This window comes from Dipodomys merriami, unplaced genomic scaffold, assembly GCF_024711535.1.
Source record: "Dipodomys merriami isolate MVZ:Mamm:240054 unplaced genomic scaffold, mDipMer1.0.p SCAF_137, whole genome shotgun sequence".
Lineage (NCBI taxonomy): Eukaryota > Metazoa > Chordata > Mammalia > Rodentia > Heteromyidae > Dipodomys > Dipodomys merriami.
This window is the reverse complement of record NW_027202682.1, coordinates 2,241,147-2,261,381: the sequence shown is the minus strand read 5'-3', so window position 1 is coordinate 2,261,381 and position 20,235 is coordinate 2,241,147. Positions and strand designations below refer to the sequence as shown.

The window sequence follows — 20,235 nt, the reverse complement described above, 5'->3', positions numbered from 1 at the left end:
GGCTTTTGTAACCAGAAAATTTCCAGATTTTGTAATTTCAGATCTCCTCCCTTAAATTCCTTAGCTCAAATGGAACCGACACAAGTGTAGGTAGTGTTCTCTGAGTCTTCTGATAAGGCAGGGCATGGACAAAGCAGGCTGGGGGGAGGGGGGCAGTATAGGAGCAAAGAAAGTCTCTAAGGAAGTGGTAGGGCTAAAGAGAAATTATGTTACATCTCAGACACTTTTAGAAGGGTGCACAGGAGGAAACACAGGATGAAGTACAGAGGTTAAGATGTTAAGCCTGACCTGTTGGGCTTCCTTTTCTGGGCTGGTACTTCCTGTTGCTCTTGTCTATCAAGGTTGATTGGAGCAGGAGCCCAAGCCACATTTGGAGGCCATTGGAGCAGAGCCATTGGAGTACGAAAGGGTGTAATACACAAGCATCTCCTTTCTGCACCCTAGAGAACCAGGCTCCACCCAGGCATGCGTACTCTTAAGTCCAGTCTCTCTCTTGTCAGATCTCTCTTGAAGCAACATGCTTTTCTTTTCTAACTTGATAAGGTGTGTGTTGAAATAATTTTCCCAATTATGCTTAAGCACCCTCCATCTGTCCAAAAGGTGCCAGAGAGTCATGTCCATGAGCTCTGGGTCCCTCCTGGTATCCCATGAGACCTCAGCGTTCCTGCATCCCAGGCCTACCCTGCTAAACTCCAGGGGCTCGCTGGCCCCATCCTCAGACTCCTCTGCGTAGCACCACCACCAGGACTCCAGTTCACCTGCAGCCCTGAGGAGCTGCCGCCACCCTTCCTCTGCCTGACTCAGGTCAGTTTCTGCCTTGGCCTCTGCAGCCCCAGCAGGAGGATGGAATGCGTCTCCCTCACTGCCCTGGGCCCTGGGTGGGAGTAGACAGGAAGAGGTGTTTTCTTTTCTGGACAAACTGCCAGAAAAGGAAGGCATCTACTTCTCTGACCAGAAAGCTATTTTTTTTTTTTTTTTTTGTTAGTTGTGGATCTTGAACTCTGGGCCTGGGCGCTGTCCCTCAGCTCTTCAGCTCAAGGCTAGCGCTCTACCACTTGAGCCACAGCGCCACTTCCGACTTTTTTTTCTGCTATGTGGTGCTGAGGAATTGAACCCAGGGCCTCATGCATGCAAGGCAAGTGCTCTACCACTGAGCCACCTTCCCAGCCCCCGCAGAAAGCTTCTTTAACTGTGAACTTTGTATATTTCTGTCTTTGGAGGGAAGTTTATCTTAGCCAGTCTGTCTATCTGTCCAGCTCTACTGGACAGGTAAACCACAGGCCTTAAGTCATGCTGTTTTATTCATTGTCTGCAGCTGATTTAAAAAGCATTCTTCCACATTGATTTTATTTCTTTATTTAACGTTGGGACCAGGACCTCACATATACTCTGTCCCCGAGCTACATTCCCAACCTTTATTAACTTTTAAAGAATTGAGATAATTTATTAAATTGTTTAAGAACATCTCACATACCTTAGCTTTCTTCACATGCTACTCATATTTTATCATGTGGTATTTAATATACAAAATAGAACTCCTCATAGAGTCTTCAGTTTAGATTCCTAAATAAAAAGAGGCTTTTAGCCGAGTGCCAGTGGCTGACGCCTGTTATCCTAGCTACTCAGGAGGCTGAGATCTGAGGATCACGGTTCAAAGCCAGCCCTGGAAGAAGTCTGTGAGACTTTTATCTCCAATACGAAAACTGAAAGTGGTGCTGTGGCTCAAGTGGTAGAGCGCTTGCCTTGAGCTGAATAGCCGAGGGACAGCGCCCATGCCCAGAGTTCAAGCCCCACGACCGACAAAAAAAAAAAAAAGAGCCTCTCCACCCAATGCTCTGCAGTCTCCAGGCTCCCATTGACAGCAGTAGCTGTGCTCACTAAGGAATGAGTCACTCACTTTCTTCCCCATCCCCACTGAGGGAGGGAAGGTGTTTGGTTAGTATGAGCCTTGATTAACTACTTGAACTCTCCCCCAGTGACTCACTGCCTGCCTTACTTGGAGGACGCTGAGCTGGAGAGTGCTCCTTTCTGCTTGCTTGCAGCTTCAGCACTGGATGAGGACAGGGACTCCTCCAGCTGCTCCTTCACCTTCTCTCCTTCACCTGCACCTCCTGTACCTCTAGGCCTACGGCTTTCGGAACAGTCCTGAGTCTCCAGCTTTCCCTGGGCTTATTCATCTACCTACTTTCCCAACAGGTTAGCAGTGAATGAACTTTGGGCTCGGTGTCTGTATTTCTTACATTTGAAATTTAGCAAAATGAATTTTTCGAAATTGTCAAATATCTTTATAAATATAAGCTCTTGTTTTTGCTATCATTTGCATTTGATAATCTCTCGACACGTTTTTTTCTCCAGTTATGTTCGTCAGATGTAAATATAATAGAGAATTTCTTGGAGATATTTTCTTTGGACTATTGATAAAGATGAAAATGACTGGTCTTCTTATTTGGTTTTAGCTTGTTTATTTTTTACTTTTTTTTTTTTTTGTCAGTCATGGGGCTTGAACTCAGGGCCTGGGGACTGTCCCTGAGCTCTTTTGCTCAAGGCTAGCACTCTACCACTTTGAGCCACAGCTCCACTTCCAGTTTTCTAGTAGTTTATTGGAGATAAGAGTCACACGTATGTTGCTACCCAGACTGGCTTTGAACCACAATCCTCAGATCTCAGCCTCCTGAGTAGCTAGGCTTACAACCATGAGCCCAGCGTATTTATTTATATTTTGTATCACATTCTGAGTTTCTAGTGTAGGCTGGCCTCAAATCTGGAGTGCTAAGATTACAGGCATGTACCACTAAGCCTGGGATGGCTAGTCTTGTGTAATGGCAATTCTGATTCCCATACTTATACAAATCAATCCTTAGATTGAAGGCAGGAGAAAATAGTTGATCATTCTACATACACTAATCTATCTACCCCATCCTGCCCCTAGGTCAGCAAAGCCAATGCACACCCAATTCCAGGACTCCTTACCTCCCTTTACCTATGTCCTCTTCAAATCTTAGAAATCATCCTCAGCTAAGACACTAAGTAGATACTTCTTTTTCTTTTCCCCACTCCTGCTTTTTTTTTTTTTAGATAGACTCTGCTATATAAGCCCTGGCTGTCCTTGAACTTGTGATCTTCCTTTCTCAGCCTTCCAAGTGCTGGAATTACAAGTGTTCAGTATATCACCATGCTGGGCCACTTGTTTCTCCTCTCCCCCCTCTGCCCTCCCCCATTTCCCTCCCCTTCTCTCCCTCCCCCCCCTCTTTCTCTCTCTCCAGTTATCTTTTTTCTTTAAAATTTTTTATTGTTGTAAAGATAATGTAAGAGGGGATACAGTTATATAAGTCCAGTAAAAAGTACATTTCTTTTTGTTGTTGTTGTTGTTGTTGGCTGTGGGGCTTTAATTCGGGATCTGGTATCTGTCCCAGAGCTCTTTTTACTCAAAGCTATCACTCAGCCACTTTGAGTCACAGCCCCACTTCCCATTCTCTAGTGATCAATTGGAGATAAGAGCCTCTCCACTCTAGGCCTATAATCCTAGCTACTCTGGAGGCTGATATCTGAGGATCACAGTTCAAAGCCAGCTCTGGCAGGAAAACCCAAGAGATTCTTATCTCCAAGTAACCATAAGAAAATAAGAAGTGAGCTGGGCGCTGGTGGCTCACTCCAGTAATCCTAGCTACTCAGGAGGCTGAGATCTGAGGATCTCGGGTTCAAAGCCAGCCGGGGCAGGAAAGACCGTGAGACTCCTATCTCCAATAAACCACCAGAAAACTGGAAGTGGCGCTGTAGCTCAAGTGGTAGAGCGCTCTCCTTGAGCTGAAGAGCTGAGGGACAGCACTCAGGCCCAGAGTTCAAGCCCCATGACCGACAAAAAAAAAAAAAAGAAAACAAGAAGTGGCTTTGTGGCTCAAAGTGGTAAAGTGCTCTACCCTTGAGTGAAAGAGCTCAGGGAAGACTGGGAATGTGACTTAGTGGTAGAGCTTGCCAAGCATGCATGAATCCCTAAGTTGGATTCCTCAGTACCACATAAACAGAAAAGGCCGAAAGTGGCTCTGTGGCTCAAGTGGTAGAGTGTTAGCCTTGAGCACAGAGAGGCTCAGAGACAGTTCCTAGGCCCAGAGTTCAAGCCCCAGCACTGGCAAAAATAAATGAGAGAGAAAGCAAGAAGAAAGGAAAGAAAAAGAAAGAAAAGGAAAAGCAAAGCTCAGGGACAGCACTCAAGTCTTGGGGTTCAGCCCCACAACCAACAACAACAACAACAACAAAAAGTTTCACGGCCTTTCCTGCCCCAGCTGGCTTCAAACCGTGATCCTCAGATCTCAGGCTCCTGAGTAGCTAGGATTACACATATGAGCCCTTGGCACAGCACCTTGCCAAGAGTACATTCCTTTTTAGACAATGTCACCCCTTCTTCTCAGTTATCTTTTAACAGTTCTGTGTTTGTTGAAAATAAAGCCAGTCAGAAAGAAGGACTCCATTAACCTGAATATTTTGTTAATAAGTGGCAAATGTGCATGAACTACAGAGATTATCTGAATAACACTGATCAAATGATAAACACCACCACAGCAGTCACAGTGCTCATTTAATTTAAAAAAAAAGCATGCTGCCGGGCGCTGGTGGCTCACGCCTATAATCCTAGCTATCAGGAGGCTGAGATCTGAGGATCGCGGTTCAAAGCCAGCCCGGGCAGGAGAGACCGTGAGACTCCTATCTCCAATAAACCACCAGAAAACCGGAAGTGGCGCTGTAGCTCAAGTGGTAGAGCGCTTGCCTTGAGCTGAAGAGCTGAGGGACAGCTCCCAGGCCCAGAGTTCAAGCCCCACGACCGACAAAAAAAAAAAAAAAAAAAAAAGCATGCTGCTGCCGGGTGCTGGTGGCTCACGCCTGTAATCCTAGCTACTCAGGAGTGAGATCTGAGGATCGTGGTTCAAAGCCAGCCCGGGCAGAAGAGACCGTGAGACTCCTATCTCCAATAAACCACCAGAAAACCGGAAGTAGCGCTGTAGCTCAAGTGGTAGAGCGCTCGTCTTGAGCTGAAGAGCTGAGGGACAGTGCCCAGGCCCAGAGTTCAAGCCCCATGACCGACAAAAAAAAAAAAAAAAAAAAAAAAGCATGTTGCTGGTTCCCAGGCCTGTTGGCTATGCTTATAATCCCATCTACTCAGAAGGTAGACATGGAAGAATCAATTTGAATCCAGCTTGAGCAAAAAAAGAACAAACTGGGGTTGGAGGCTTGGCTTAGTTGGTAGAGAACTAGCCAGTGAGCAAAAGTATCAAGTGCTGAATTTGAGTCCTGTTCTGGGACCTAAAAGAAAAAGAAAAGAAGAAGCTCGGTGTGGTATATAGCTGTGATCCTAGCTATGCTAGAGGAACAGGAGGGCCTGGTCAAAAGCACAAGATTCTACCCGAAAAATGACCAAATTAGAAAAAAAGGACTGGGTGCATGGCTCAAGTTGCTACCAAGGCAAGGACATAAATCCCTCCAAAGAGGATATGATCTTTGGACATCTTACAGAACTGCGTGTTTTGGGAATCAGGGTGGGACAGAGCCTTGTGCCATTCTCTGTGGAGGTGTTTGGGGTTAAAGAATGGCTGTTGAGGAAGACAGCTCATGGCTCTTCCCCGGATACCAGTGGTCTAGGTTTCCACCTCTGGTCCACGGCTCGTGCTGGCACCCCACTGGAGGGAGGATGTCGGTGTTGCGGCAGCTGGCCCTCCTGCTCTGGAAGAACTATACTCTGAAGGTGGGTCCAGCCCAAGGAGGGGTGCTTGTGGTGCTGGGACATCCTCAAGGGAAGAGCACTCCATCAATAGGGTGGTTGTTTGTCTTCTAGAAGCGGAAGGTTTTGGTGACAATCCTGGAACTCCTCCTGCCCTTGTTGTTTTCTGGGATCCTGATTTGGCTTCGCTTGAAGATTCAGTCAGAAAATGTGCCCAACGCTACTGTCTACCCCAGCCAGTCCATCCAGCAGCTGCCTTTTTTCTTCACTTTAGCCCCATCAGTAGGCACCTGGGAACTTGCCTATGTCCCTTCCCATAGCGAAGCTGCCAGAACAGTCACTGAGACAGTGAAGAGGGCACTGCAGGTCAACATAAGAGGTGAGATTCCATGAGCCTGGGCCAGGGTTCTGATGGTTCTGTTCCTTGTGGTTCTATCACCTTGGGCTGAGGATTTGTGATTCGGGCTCTACTTTACAGAAAAGACGCAGTTAAAAGTTACAGCCCAAGCTGTAGTCCTAGCTACTAGGGGGGATAAGAATGATAAGATCACAGTAAGGCTGGGAAGGTGGCTCAGGGGTAGAGCACTTGCCTTGCATGCATGAGGCCCTGGGTTCGATTCCTCAGCACCACATAACCAGAAAAAGCCAAAAGTAGCGCTGTGGTTCAAATGGTAGAGTGCTAGCCTTGATCTGAAGAGCTGAGGGACAGCGCCAAGACCCAGAGTTCAGGCCCCATGACTGACAAAAAAAGGAAGGAAGGAAGGAAGGTCCCAGTAAAAGGCCAGAAGATCACAGTTAAAAGGCAGGGATGTTGGAGAGAGCCCTTCTGAACCCATAACCCAGCACATCGTGCATGCCTGCTTCCTGTCCAGGCAGGAAAGTCCACAAGAGTCCATCTCCATGGCAAGGGAGCTGGATGTGGTGGCACTCAGCTGTCATCCAGCAGCAAGGGGAAAACAAAACCAGGCGGATCGCAGGACAAGCATCTCTGTGCCCTGGCAGGAAGTAGAATAATAGCCATCAAATAGCAAGGCTGGAAGCATGCCTAGCTACTGTGAGGCCCTGAATTCAATCCTAGTACCAAGAGGATGGGGTGGGCATGGCTTAAGTAGTAGACTTCTTGCTACTCCATGACTAAGTCAATCACCTGTACTAAAAAAGAGAGAGAGAGAGAGAGAGAGAGAGAGAGAGAGAGAGAGAGAGAGGGAGAGAGAGAGAGCAAAGAAAAAGCTGAGCCAGGTGCTGGTGGCTCATGCCTGTAATCCTAGCTACTTAGGAAGCTGAGATCTGAAGATCGCGGTTCACAGTTCAAAGCCAGCCCTGGCAGAAAAGTCCATGAGACTCTTATCTCCAATAAACCACTAGAAAACTGGAATTGCACTGTGGCTCAAGCAGTAGAGCGCTCGCCTTGAGCTGAAGAGCTGAGGGACAACACCCAAGCCCAGGGTTCAGGCCCCACAACTGACAGAAAAAATGAAAGAAAAAGGAAAAAGCTGCAGCTTTGCATCCACTCTCAGTAGCTCTTGTAGGTTGTTACATCCAGCGACCACATATCTCATGGAAGGGCTCGTGTGTGGCCGCATTGGCCATACCAGGTTCTGCAGCCACACCAGTGCCAACAGAGGAAGTTAGGAGGACCCCGCCAAGGAAAGCCTTTGATTATAAAAGCACAGCCAGGTTCAAGTGCCTGGACCAAGGACCTTTTCTGTTGTTTTAAGGGGCAGCTCTAAAGAGCCTATCAAGGGAGACGCCCAGGAAATGTGTACCTTTTCCTTGCCTTCAGTAAATTTATCTTCCTGTTTTATCTTTTACCCCATTCACCTTTTGTCTTTTACCTTTTACCTCTTCCTGTTGGCACATGCCTCTTAGAGCAGGTGAAGCTCTGGGTAGCAGCAATTATAAGATATTCCTTTGTCTCAGCAAATTATTATACTAAAGTTCTCTCTGTAAAATGGGAGGCAGAGAATAATTTAGAAACTATAAGTTAACATCCTTCCCAATTTTTATTTTTGGTGGCACTGGGGTATGAACTCAAAGCCTTGTGCTTGCTGGCACTCTACCCCTTGGGCCCATTTTTGCTCTATTCTTCCTGCATCGCAGAGACCACAGATGTGAACCATCACATCCAGCATGGTAGTTGAGATGAGATCTTGCTAACTTTTTTGCTTGGGGCTTTTCTCAAATCACAATCCTCCTAACTCTGCTTTCCAAGTAGATGAGACTATAGGTATGAGCCAGTATGCCTGGGCTACACTCCAGTTTTTAAAACAGGCCATGATGTTTATGAGAAAAAAGAAGACGTCCCTGGCTGCAGATCCCAGCCTGAGGTTGTTACCCTTTCTTTTTTGAGGCTCATTTTTGCTGAGCTTTGCTGCAGCCTTGCTCTAAACCTGCAGCGGGAGAGCCCACTGCCTGGGGCTGCCTACACAGCCGGTCTGTCTGCTAAGACAAAAGCCACTCCAGTCTCAGGAGAAGCTTCACAGAGCCCTGGAGAATATTTTCAGTTTGTCATCTGTTTGTTTTTTTTTTTCTTTTTTTCTGGGTTCTGGGGTTTGAACTCAGGATCTTGCACTTGCTCAGCTTGCTCATTCAACTGGCATTCTGCTATTTGAGCCACACCTCCAGTCCAGCTTTTTTGGTGATTAATGGGTAATAGAGTCTTGTGGACTTTTTTACCCAGGCTTTTTTTTTTTTTTTTTTTTTGGGTCCGGTCGTGGGGCCTGAACTCTGGGCCTGGGCGCTGTCCCTCAGCTCTTCAGCTCAAGGCTAGCGCTCTACCACTATGAGCCACAGCGCCACTTCCGGCTTTTTTCTTTTTGCTTATGTGGTGCTGAGGAATCGAACCCAGGGCCTCGAGCATGCAAGGCAAGCGCTCTACCACTGAGCCACCTTCCCAGCCCATGCCCAGGCTTTTTTCAAACTGGTCTCAGATCTCCACCTTCTCGTGGCTAGAATTAAAGGCGTGATCTAGTGCCCAGCTTTCAGCCTGGGTTTTGCTGCTTATTTTGGAGATGGAGTCTCTTTCTGGCCAGGCTGGCTTCTGATTGCACTCTTTCCAGATCTCAGCCATCTAAGTAGCTAGGATTACCAGTGGGAAAGGCCAGCACCTGGTGGGCTCAGTCTTTAGCTGAAGGGCCCCGACACTTCTAGGCTTTTCAAGGGATGAGGACCACTGGGCAACTCACAGCTCTGTTGTCTGTCCACAGTACGAGGCTTTCCCTCTGAGAAGGACTTCGAGGACTACATTCGGTATGACAACCACTCCTCCAACGTGCTGGCCGCGGTGGTGTTTGAGCACGTCTTCAATCACAGCAAGGACCCGCTGCCACTGGCGGTGAGGCTGCACCCCAGCATCCTGCCTACCTGCAGCGTCCTTTTCACACTAATTAGACCTTCAAACATGGCTGTTTGGGGCTGGGAAGGTGGCTCAGTGGTAGAGCGCTTGCCTTGCATGCATGAGGCCCTGGGTTTGATTCCTCAGCACCATATGAGCAAAAAGAAAAAAGCCGGAAGTGGTGCTGTGGCTCTACTGGTAGAATGCTTGCCTTGAGCTGAAGAGCTAAGGGATAGCACCCAGGCCCAGAGTTCAGGCCCCACAACCGGACCCCCCCCCCCAAAAAAAAACCAAAAAAACATGGCTGCTTTCTTTAACCCCTGCCTGCCTAGGAGTGCGCATGACCTTCTTCTGAGTCCGTGTCACCACTTGGACTTCACTGAGAGAGCCTGGTGATGTTTTTGTTGTTGTTGTTGTTGTTGTTTTTGGGGGGTCCAGTCGTGGGGCCTGAACTCTGGGCCTGGCGCTGTCCCTCAGCTCTTCAGCTCAAGGCTAGCACTCTACCACTTGAGCCACAGCGCCACTTCCGGCTTTTTTGTTTTTGTTTATGTGGTGCTGAGGAATTGAACCCAGGGCCTCATGCATGCAAGGCCAGTGCTCTACCACTGAGCCACCTTCCCAGCACAGCCTGATGATATTTTAATCGACTGATTCTGCAGCACCCACAGAGTGCTGCTTCAGACTTATTTTGTTCTCCCATTTTAGAAAAAAAAATGTTACTAATGTCTAGGCTTCTTTTTAGTTAAGAGTCAGATAGGGTAGATAGGCAAGTAGCAGAAATTTAGGACTTAAATATTGTCTGGCCAAAAAAAAAGAAAAAGGAGGAGGAGGAGGAAGAGGAGGAAGAGGAGGAAGGGAAGGGGAGGAAAGGGAAGGGAAGGGAAAGGAAGAGGAAGAGGAGCTGGGAAGGTGGTCAGTGGTAGAGTGCTCGCCTTGCATGCATGAAGCCCTGGGTTCAATTCCTCAGTACCACACACAAAGAAAAAGCTGGAAGTAGCACTGTGGCTCAAGTGGTAGAGTGCTAGCCTTGAGCAAAAGAAGCTCAGGGACAGCGCCCAGGCCCTGAGTTCAAGCCCCAGGACTGTCAAAAAAAAAAATAGAGAGAGAGAAAGAAAGAAGAAAGTTGTTTGCTTTCCTGATGGAATTAAGATTGGGAAATGGTCTTGCCTGGTCTTGCCTGGTTTTGGTGCCCATCTAGAAATCCTGCCTCCTTCCAGATATGTGGTACAGTGTTCCTATTGCCAGCTCTCAAGAGATAAGTGGTTACTAATACCCAAAAGGTATCCCTGCATGCAGGCATGGTGAGGGTGTGGTGAGTTCCTGGAGGCACCAGTCTTGGTGATGAAGAACCTGGGAATGTGCCCTGTGGGACTCTAGCATCCACTCCTCTGTCCAAACCCCTCAGAACAGTTGCTCTTCTCTTTGTTTCCACAGGTGAAATACCACCTACGCTTCAGTTGTGCACGAAGAAATTACATATGGACCCAAACAGGCAACTTTTTCTTGAAAGAAACAGATGGCTGGCACACCAATTCCCTTTTTCCACTTTTCCCAAATCCAGGACCAAGGGAACCCACATCCCCTGATGGTGGGGAACCTGGTGAGCAGCACTTTTAGGGGCCACATTACTAGTTCTGACTGCCATGTGGTGCCAGCTATGAGAACAAAGCTGCCTGGCATGTCCAGGCACAAATGCTTCTTAGGAATATTTATCTTGTTTTTATTTATGTATTCATTCATTCATTTATTTTTATTTATTTATTTATTTTGCCAGTCCTGGGGCTTGATTGAACTTAGGACCTGCGCGCTGTCCCTGAGCTTCTTTTGCTCAAGACTAGCACTTTACCACTTGAGCCACAGCACCACTTCCAGCTTTTTCTGTGTATGTGGTACTGAGGAATCGAACCCAGAGTTTCATGCATGCTAGCCAAGCACTCTCCCACTAAGCCTCATTCACAGCCCTTTATCTTGTTTTTAGAAGAAGGAGGAAAGCATCCAGGGAAACTGGTTTCTAAAGTCTACCATAAGCTTTGGAAAGAGCAGTGCTCTCTTCAGCCTGTATCCCCGGCGACACATGCTTATCTGTTAAAAAGATATATGTTTAGGATATATCGTGTAGAGCAATGTGTCATTGGAGTTAATTTACTCATCTCTTGATATTCTTGATGTGCTCCTGTAACATGGGGCTCATTAGGAAGTGGAAGGGACAGAAACATCGCTGTTCTTGTTTGCTGTCAGTCAGCAGTGTGCTTTCTCTCTTGCATGGGCTCACTGATCTGTGCTGGGATTGGCAGGTGAACTGACCGAGTTGCCTGCTGTGCCCCTGCCTCTGCAGCCCCCGCAAGGCTGATCAGGATGTGTGGCTCTCTGACAAGAAGCACCTGTGACACCGCTGTCATTTCTGTACTTAGGGTACATTCGCGAAGGCTTCCTGGTGGTGCAGCATGCTGTGGACAAAGCCATCATGCACTACCATGCCAATGCCTCCACACAGCAGCTCTTCCAGAAACTCACGGTGAAGGCAAAGAGGTTCCCTTTCCCACCATTCATCTCAGACCCCTTCCTTATCGCCATCCAGTACCAGCTTCCCCTGCTACTCATGCTGAGCTTCACCTACACTTCCCTCACCATCATCCGGTCCGTGGTGCAGGAGAAAGAGAGAAAACTAAAGGTAACCCTGTGGGGGAGGGCGTTGTGACAGTCCGGCCTGCTGGTTGTGGGAGTGGTGCCACCATGCTTGTGTGCCCTGGGGCTTGCATGAAAGAACTGGCTTTGTCTCAGAGATGACCTACCATTTGGCCAGGATCCCTTCATGTGGGAGCCAGAAGAGTTGAGGTACAGGGTGTCCACCACTGTACCTCCCCTTTGCCAAGAGACACTGGACACTGCAGCTCTTGGAAGTACATCCACAGTAAGGGAAAATGTCTCCTGTTGAACAGGAAGTAATCTTAAAAATGTTTAAGAGTTGATCAGGCCAGGCGCTGGTGCCTTACATCTGTAATCCTAGTTACTCAGGAGGCTGAGATCGAGGATCATGGTTCAAAGCCAGCCTGGGCAGGAAAGTCTATGAGACTCTTATCTCCAGTTAATCATAGAAAAAGCTGGAAGTGAGGCTGTGGCTCAAGTGGTAGAGCTCTAGTCTTGAGCAAAAGGAACTCAAGGACAGCACGTAGGCCCTGATTCAAGCCTCAGGACTGGCAAAAAAAAAAAAAAAGTCGAACCGGCTTTTTTCTTTTTGCTTACGTGGTGCTGAGGAATCGAACCCAGGGCCTCAGGCAAGCACGCTACCACTGAGCCACCTTCCAGCCCTCTTTTTACATCTTTAGCCTACTTTTCAGATAAGATCTCATACTTTTTTTCTTCTTCTCTTCCTTTCTTTTTTTTTTTTTTCCTTTTTATTTCTTGAGGACTTGGGTTTTAAACTCAGGACCTTGCACTTGCCAGACAGGCACGCTACAACTCGAATCTCATACTTTTTGCATGGGGCTAGCCTCTCATGTCAATCCTCCTAACTCTGTCTCCCAAATAGTTGGGGTCACAGGTATTCACTGCCATACCCAGCCAATTTTTCTAAGGATTTGGAATTGTGAGTAATAACAATAACTTGGAAAATCCTGACTCTGTGCCTGCAAGACTCAGTCAGTCCTGGTCTCCTCCCTGAGTCAGTTCTTCTCAGTGGAGCTGTATGTGTATCTGTGACATTGAACAAGTATTGTAACTGCTGCTTATTGCAGTCACTGTGGAACTCTTGAAAGAAGGTGTTAAGAGTGTGTGTGTGTGTGTGTGTGTGTGTGTGTGGCAACCAGGCTTCATGACTGCTAGGCAAGTTCTCTGTCATGCAACTTCATCCCCAATGGGGAGTGAATTATTAACTTCACTTGATTTTTCTTAGGTTGAAATAGCCATGTGTAGCCACTGGCTATACTACTGGACAGTACATCTTAGATGTCCCGTATTCCCTGGGCAGTGTGTTGGTCAGTGGAGGAACTCGGCTTCCTCAGAGCGTCTCTGACAGCTTGACATGCACATGGGGAAGGAAGGTGTAATCAGAACTGCTGCCCACCTAACCCTTCCTGCTCCCCAACATGAGGCACCTTTCCCACCAACGTTCTGGACCCCTCCTTTCAGAACAGTGCGGGGTGAGGCAGTGGCTGCCTAATGCAAGCGCTTCTAATGCAAGCTCACAGGCACAAGCTGAGCAGGGTCATGTCTCAGCTCAGGAGCCTGATGAAGTCCCCTGCAGGGTCTTTCTGCTAGCCTGGGGAGGGGCCAGGCAGGCTGATTCTGGACTCTAGTCGTAGCTGCCACACCTATAGTTTTGGGGGTGCCTCGGGTACCATAAGAGACTGGAAACTGTTCCCCACAATTTGGAACTGCCTCATAGCACATGGGAGCACTCTAAAGGACTTTGGAGAGAATCAACCAGCTTAATTGACATCAGTCAGCACCCGTATTAACCTCTGACTATAGCACATATGAAGAAGGGGTGCGCTGGCATGAGGGGGTCTAGTGAAGCCAGTGGGAGGACAAAGCCTTTGCTTTACTCTGAGGAAGAGCTAGGCTACTCCGTGTGCTCTGAGGAAGAGCTAGGCTACTCCGTGTAGAGGCGTGGGCAGTGAGGGCGGGGCACAACATAGGGATTTGGAGCAGTTCATCGGGATGTTGGTCCAGGGACAGGCCCAGGTGGGAGAGCATATGAGGCAGGAGAAAAATACTTAGACCAACTGGCGCTGGTGGCTCACACCTGCAATCCTAGCGACTTAGGAAGCTGAGATCTGAGGATCAAGGTTCAAAGCCCTCCCTGGCAGGAAAGTCCATGAGACTCTTATCTCCAGTAAACCACTCAGAAAACTGGAAGTGGCACTCTGGCTCAAATGGTTGAGCTCTAGCCTTGAGCTGAAGAGCTGAGGGACAGCGCCCAGGCCCAGAGTTCAAGCCCCAGGACCAACAACAACAACAACAAATCCTAAGCCCCCAGGGCTGATGTAATGGTTAAACTAGGGCCTTTTTTCTTTCCCAACATATGCTGTGTGGGTCCTGTGTCTGGTTCACAGCACAGGTACCTGGTCCTCCTCTTGGTCTCTAGGTAGGCACAGAACCTACACACACACACACGCACGCACGCACGCACGCACACACACACACACACACACGCACACGCACGCACATGCACACATGCGGGCGGGCGCAGCCACACACACTAGCACACACGCGGCTCTGGGGAAAGGCCCGCAGTTTGCGGACAGGTGTGACGCCTCCCCCACCCCTGGCAGGAGTACATGCACATGATGGGGCTCAGCAGCTGGCTGCACTGGACCGCATGGTTCCTCATGTTCTTCTTCTTCCTCCTCATCGCAGTCTCCTTCATGACCCTTCTCCTGTGCGTCAAGGTGAGTGTGACTTCTGTGGGGCTCTGAGGGGAGGAGGGCACAGAGCCCACTGTACCCAGCAGAGCATGTCTCACCTCAGACTCCTGACCTCAGGCCAGGTTCCCCAGGAGACTACAGGGCTTTCTGCTGGCTGAGACAAGGGCCAGCTCCCAACTTGAGTAGTGCCCATGTGACCTAGACACTTAGGCTACCCCTGGTCCAGCCCTGGCTTCTCTGGCTTAACCCCCCTGTCTGGCTCGGGGCTGTCCATCCTGCAGGTGAAAAAGGACATAGCAGTGCTCTCAAGCAGTGACCCTTCTCTGGTGCTGGTCTTCCTATTGTGCTTTGCCATCTCCTCCATCTCCTTCAGCTTCATGGTCAGCACCTTCTTCAGTAAAGGTAAGGCTCCTCTCAGGCTGAAGGACTGTGGGGTGATCATAACTTAGGAAAGTGGGACAGTTCATGTAAGATGAAGGGGTCAGGGGCTGGGAAGGTGGCTCAGTGGTAGAGTGCTTGCCTTGCATGCATGAGGCCCTGGGTTTGATTCCTCAGCACCACATAAGCAAAAAGAAAAAAGCCGGAAGTGGCGCGGTGGCTCAAGTGGTAGAGCGCTAGCCTTGAGCTGAAGAGCTGAGGGACAGCGCCCAGGCCCAGAGTTCAGGCCCCACAACCGGACCACCCAAAAAAAGAAAAAAAAAGATGAAGGGGTCAAAGGGCATCTGTGTAGATGCCCCAGAGGTTGAGTTGCCAAAAGAGAGGACCTGGGAGGCTGGGACTGCACATAGTAGGTTATAGCAGTGAGGGACAGGCTTAGAGGGGACCGGCACAGGCCTGTGACAAAGCGTCACAAATTCTCCCAGAAAGGAGCTGGAAGGAGAACAGAAGGCGCATGCTGAAGGCTAGGGAGGAGTCAGGATGGCTAGAGCATGGGGGCTGCAGCGGGCAAGTGTGGCTGCTGTGTGGAACGCCAAGAGTAGCCAAAGGAAAAGCTCAGATACACTCACCGGCCATTCCTGTTACTTTTGGGATTGTTTCTGGATTCTGTGTGTTCTACTTACTGTCATTTCCCTGGACTGATGTTTTCTCATATTCTATCTTATGTCAGACTGACAGTTCCTTGGGTTCTTTTACCTCTGATGATTTGGAAAATATCAACTGTGTCTCCCTTCTTCTTAGTGATTCATCTTAGTGTTGAGCGTAAATGATTACCTTTGAAGTCTTTCAAAAAGTTAAGTTAATCAACATATCTAGGATCAATGTGTACCCCACAGAGTGTTTATTAACTTCCTAGGCTTCTAAAAGAAAGACAGACATAGAGACAAGGCAGGGAAGGAGGGAGAAAGGGAGAGAGAAAAGGAAGGAGAAAGAACTTCCTTAATGAAACAGTAAAAATACTACTTTTATTAAATCTTCATCTCTGAATATACTTTTTTTAAAAAACCTGTTGTGCTGGGGTGTGAACCAAGTGCATCATACATCATAGGTCAGCATTCCACTACTGAGCCACACATTCAGCACCGGAGTACACTCCTTCCAATATTCAGCAGATGAAATGGGATACACACGTAAGGTACCTCGCTGTATACTGGATGCAGTTGTCTTCAGGAACAGCACATGAACAGCTGTGTGAATTATCAGCTAGACTAGCTGCTTTATTTATGAAGGACTGTTAGGCTATAGTTGTTTGCACTTGTAGATTTGATAGGCATTCTCAAAAGAAAATCTGAGCCTGGTTTTTGTTTCTAATGTTAAATCACTGATAATATCTGATACCCCTAATAAATTAAAGCTTTCAAGCAAACAAAACAACAACTGAGGATTTTACTACCTCAAGTCTATCACCATGAATATGACAGCTTCCAACCTTTAAGAGTTTCTCATGAGACTGGTATAATATTAACTAATGTGATCTTTTTGATACTGTGTAATAAAATGTGTCAGTGGAAGATAAAATAAGCAATATTTTCCGAACAATGAATGCCTTATGTTACAAAATCAAGGAAGAGGATAAATCCATTCAAAGTACAAGATAAACCAAGTTTCTCAGAGGACAGAGTGAAATGTCCATCGGCTGGTTTGCCCGCACATACGGTATGGTATCGGGAATAGCTACCAGTGTCTGCATGGCCTAACACAGCACTCAGCTGTACAACTTGAAGCCATGTTTGCTTCTTCCTCTTCAGCCAGGCAACACGGTGCAGAGCGAGAATGCAAGGGCTATCTGTGAGGTTACACATTCCAGAGACTGCAAACACATGAAGCCAGGCTGTTCTTCTCACTGCATTGTGGAAATGCAGCTATTTTTCATAACAAAATGTGTGTAAGCTTGTCAGTGGTTATTACTGGATTTTTTTGGTTAAGTGGGGAGTTGTTTGAGCCACAACTCGGGACTGCACTCAGTATCCTTTGCTTGTAGACAAGTGCTTTACCTCCTGAGCCAGCCTCCCTGTTTTTGCTTAGGTTACTTTCCAGATGGGGTCTTGAGTTTTTACCTGGGGACGGTCTCTGAGCATGATTCTCCTGCCTCTGTGTCCTGCGCAGTTGGGACCGCAGACATGCATCACCACGCCTGTTTATTGGTTGAGATGGGATCTTGTTCAGTTTTTGTCCAAGCTAGCCTCCAGCAGCAGTCCTGTCTCCACCTCCCCCGTAGCTGGGAGTCTAGGTGTGATCCACCAGGTACCCGGCCCGTGCAGGGATCTTAATGCCAAGAGATCTGTGTACTGCCATCATGAGCTGACAGCTCCCTGCCCCACCACGCGCCAAGCTGCGTGCTTGCCTCTGCTGGGTGGTGCCCACATGTCACTTTTCCATGAAGCCTTCTGGTTCCCATTCTAAGCCTTGCTGCTGCGCCCAGCTCTTGTCCCATGGGGCACCCTGTGTGCAGTACTTCCTACTTGAAGACGGACGACCCTAGGGGAATGCTGGCCTCCAGGCTCTGAGAAGGGTACAGGGTTGCTCTGTGGTACCATCTCTAGTTCCTGGACAGAGTAGGTGTTCAGTGAGTATTTAATGGGTGGATGAATGAAAAAATGAGAGCCGTCAGGCAAAGCGGATGAGGAGACTTGGGGTGAGATGTCAAGGAAAAGGCTGTAAGGGAGAGTCTGCAGTAGGGAGCCAGGAACCCCAGGCTGGGTGCTATCCCCAGGGAACATGTACAATGAGAAGTAAAGAGGCTCTGGGCTGTGAGCCCAGCGTCCCCCCAGCACTGGGCCCAGGTGGGGCCCACCCTCTTCCCTGACCACTGCCGTGAGGCACGTATCTGCTGGCAAATGTGCAGCACATCCCAGGCGTCCCCTCCCCACAGCCAACATCGCGGCAGCCGTGGGAGGATTCCTCTACTTCTTCACCTATATCCCTTACTTCTTCGTGGCTCCACACTACAACTGGATGACGTTGAGCCAGAAGCTCCTGTCGTGTCTTCTGTCCAATGTTGCCATGGCGATGGGAGCCCAACTCATAGGAAAATTTGAAGCCAAAGGTAAGTGTTGTCCTTCAACTGAGGAGCGTCTTGTGAGAAGCGCCTCCAGCAGTGGCAGGTAAATAAATGGGGAGCCTCCAGTGTAGGCTTCATAGGCAGACATGCACTGGCATTGTATAAAGTTCCAACTTGGCCCTACGCAATATGGGGACAGGCCATGAGGTGACTGGAGCCCTGAGGGACGTGGGCCAAATACCACCAAAGGTGAAGATGCCTAGAGTCATTGCCGTAACACCTGCTTCTGTCTGAGGGCCTTAACTCACTGGCCTCTGAGCTCTTCCTGCTTCCTGAGACACCAACAATGATTGTACCAGAGACCGCAAAGTGACCAGGTGTTGACCTCTGTTGCCACCAACTCCTGATGAAGAACTGGCTCACACCTGTCATCCTAGCTACTCAGGAGGCTGAGATCTGAGGATCATGGTTTGAAGCCAGCCCAGGCAGGAAACTCCATGAAGCTCTTTATCTACCAAAAACTGGAAGAGTGTTGTGGCTCAAGTGGTAGAGGGCTCCCCTTGAGTTTAAGAAGCCCAGGGACAGCTCCCCAGGCCCTGAGTTCAAGACCTATGACTGACCCAAAAAAAAAGAAAGAAAAGAATTGAGTCAACTCCTCCTGCAGTGATTGGAGATGAGGGCCAGGAGGCCCAGGACACCAGTGATAGCCCAAGAAATTTTTTTCCTGACTTTTAAAAGGTCATGGGGGTCAAATAAACACTTGTTTACACTGATTGGCCTGTGATCTCCCATTTTGCAAGGTTTATCCCATTTTCAATGGAGCCAAATTAACCCCTTTTCTGCTGGGAAATCTCTAGGACAGACCACTCTCCTTGTGGGACGAGGCCCTGGTTCATGTCTGAATGGCTCTAGCCCCTCTCAGTACATCTTTGGAGGGAAAAATGGCTGTGGGTTGGGACCCAGCCCACCTCTCTCTCCCCTTGCAGGAGAGATGAGGTTTTGAGCAGCCATGTGTCCAGTTCCTGTGGTGTACACTCAGCAGCCACCGTCCTGGGGCTTTTGCATGTTGTTCTGGTTCTCCTGGAAGGAATGACATGGCATGCAGTCCCTCTTCTGAGGAGCTGGCCTGCATCTCAGCCCCTCCCTGCCCAACTGTTCCCTTTCTGAAACCAGATCTGCCCATTTCTCCCAGCTGTGTATCTTGCTCCATTTGTACTGCTATCCCATAATACAAAGACTAGGTCATCCATGAGGAACCAACACTTATTTTTCAGGGTTCTGCAAGCTGGGAAGTGCAAATCAAGACACCAGCAGGTTGGTGTCTGGTAGGGCCCAGTGCATTCAGGGTGGTACCCTGAGCACTACCCCTCCCGTAGTAGACGTGCAGACGGTGCAGACACATTGCCTGCAGGCTCCCAGTGTTGCTGCCCCGGGCCTTGGTTTCCCACTGTGGACTCTGGGAGGCGTTCAAACCATGGCCCTGTAACTCCTTTGGGCACAGCTTCCACATGCATGGGTTCGCAGAAGAAGGTGGATGAGCAGCCACAGGCCACAGAATAGCCTTGCCTTTAATTACAACTTTTTTTCTTCAGTTGGCAGTTTTTCCAGACTGTAGCTTTTTAGTATTAATTTTCATATTTAGTATCCTGTTAATGGAATACAGCCTTGCAGGGTTAAAATACTCTTTTTTAGTTTAACAATAAATAGGTTTATTGACAATTTTATTAATACTCTAAAGAAAATCTCAAAATTTCTAAACATAAAATGTTTACATGGTATTCACATTGGAAAAAAAAAATCTCCCAACAAAACAAAGCCACAATTGGAGAGCAGGCCTTTCCATCCAGGGCCCCTCAGCCAGCAAGGGATGGGCAGACCCCCAGGCCCAGGCATGTCTGCTCTGCAGTGTGCTGCCAGCAAACCAAGTGCTGTTAAACAGGCTTCCCGTCTGTCTCAGGTGTCTCGTTTTTTGTTTTTGTTTTTGTTTTGTCAGTTGTGGGGCTTGAACTCTGGGCCTGGGCGCTATCCCTGCACTCTTCAGTTTAAGGCGAGCACTCTACCGATGGAGCCACAGCGCCACTTCTGGTTTTCTAGTGGTTTAGTGGAGATGAGAGTCTCACAGACTTTTCTGCCCAGGCTGGCTTTGAACCGTGATACTCAGATCTCCTGAGTAGCTAGGATTACAGGCATGAGCCACCGGTGCCCGGCAGGTGTCTCAGTTTTAAGAAGGGCTTGTTACATTCACATTAATTCACATTGGACGTGTGTGTGTGCATATGCATATTGGTAGCTGTGCACACATGTATATTGTCTTTATGTGCATCTCTAGACATATGTGTCTATATTTGTGTTCATTGGTAATGAAATGCAAGCCCATTGAAATAAT

General features: G+C 48.4%; 1 protein-coding gene across 4 annotated transcripts in view; it reads left to right on the top strand.

Annotated features, from left to right (window-relative positions):
* LOC138825451 (phospholipid-transporting ATPase ABCA3) overlaps window positions 1–20,235 on the top strand; it is a 46,178-nt gene that overhangs the window by 5,173 nt on the left and 20,770 nt on the right. The window contains exons 2-11 of one of the 4 annotated variants that reach the window (XM_070020036.1): window positions 601–804; window positions 2,124–2,196; window positions 5,624–5,734; window positions 5,825–6,089; window positions 8,917–9,044; window positions 10,479–10,644; window positions 11,456–11,715; window positions 14,318–14,434; window positions 14,692–14,812; window positions 17,721–17,894. In XM_070020036.1, coding sequence (XP_069876137.1) covers window positions 5,681–5,734; window positions 5,825–6,089; window positions 8,917–9,044; window positions 10,479–10,644; window positions 11,456–11,715; window positions 14,318–14,434; window positions 14,692–14,812; window positions 17,721–17,894 — 1,285 coding nt within the window. In that variant the 5' untranslated portion in view covers window positions 601–804; window positions 2,124–2,196; window positions 5,624–5,680. Of the gene's footprint in view, window positions 1–600; window positions 805–1,976; window positions 2,197–5,623; window positions 5,735–5,824; window positions 6,090–8,916; window positions 9,045–10,478; window positions 10,645–11,455; window positions 11,716–14,317; window positions 14,435–14,691; window positions 14,813–17,720; window positions 17,895–20,235 lie in introns of all 4 variants that reach the window. The other 3 variants (XM_070020034.1, XM_070020035.1, XM_070020037.1) reach the window with 3 other exon arrangements.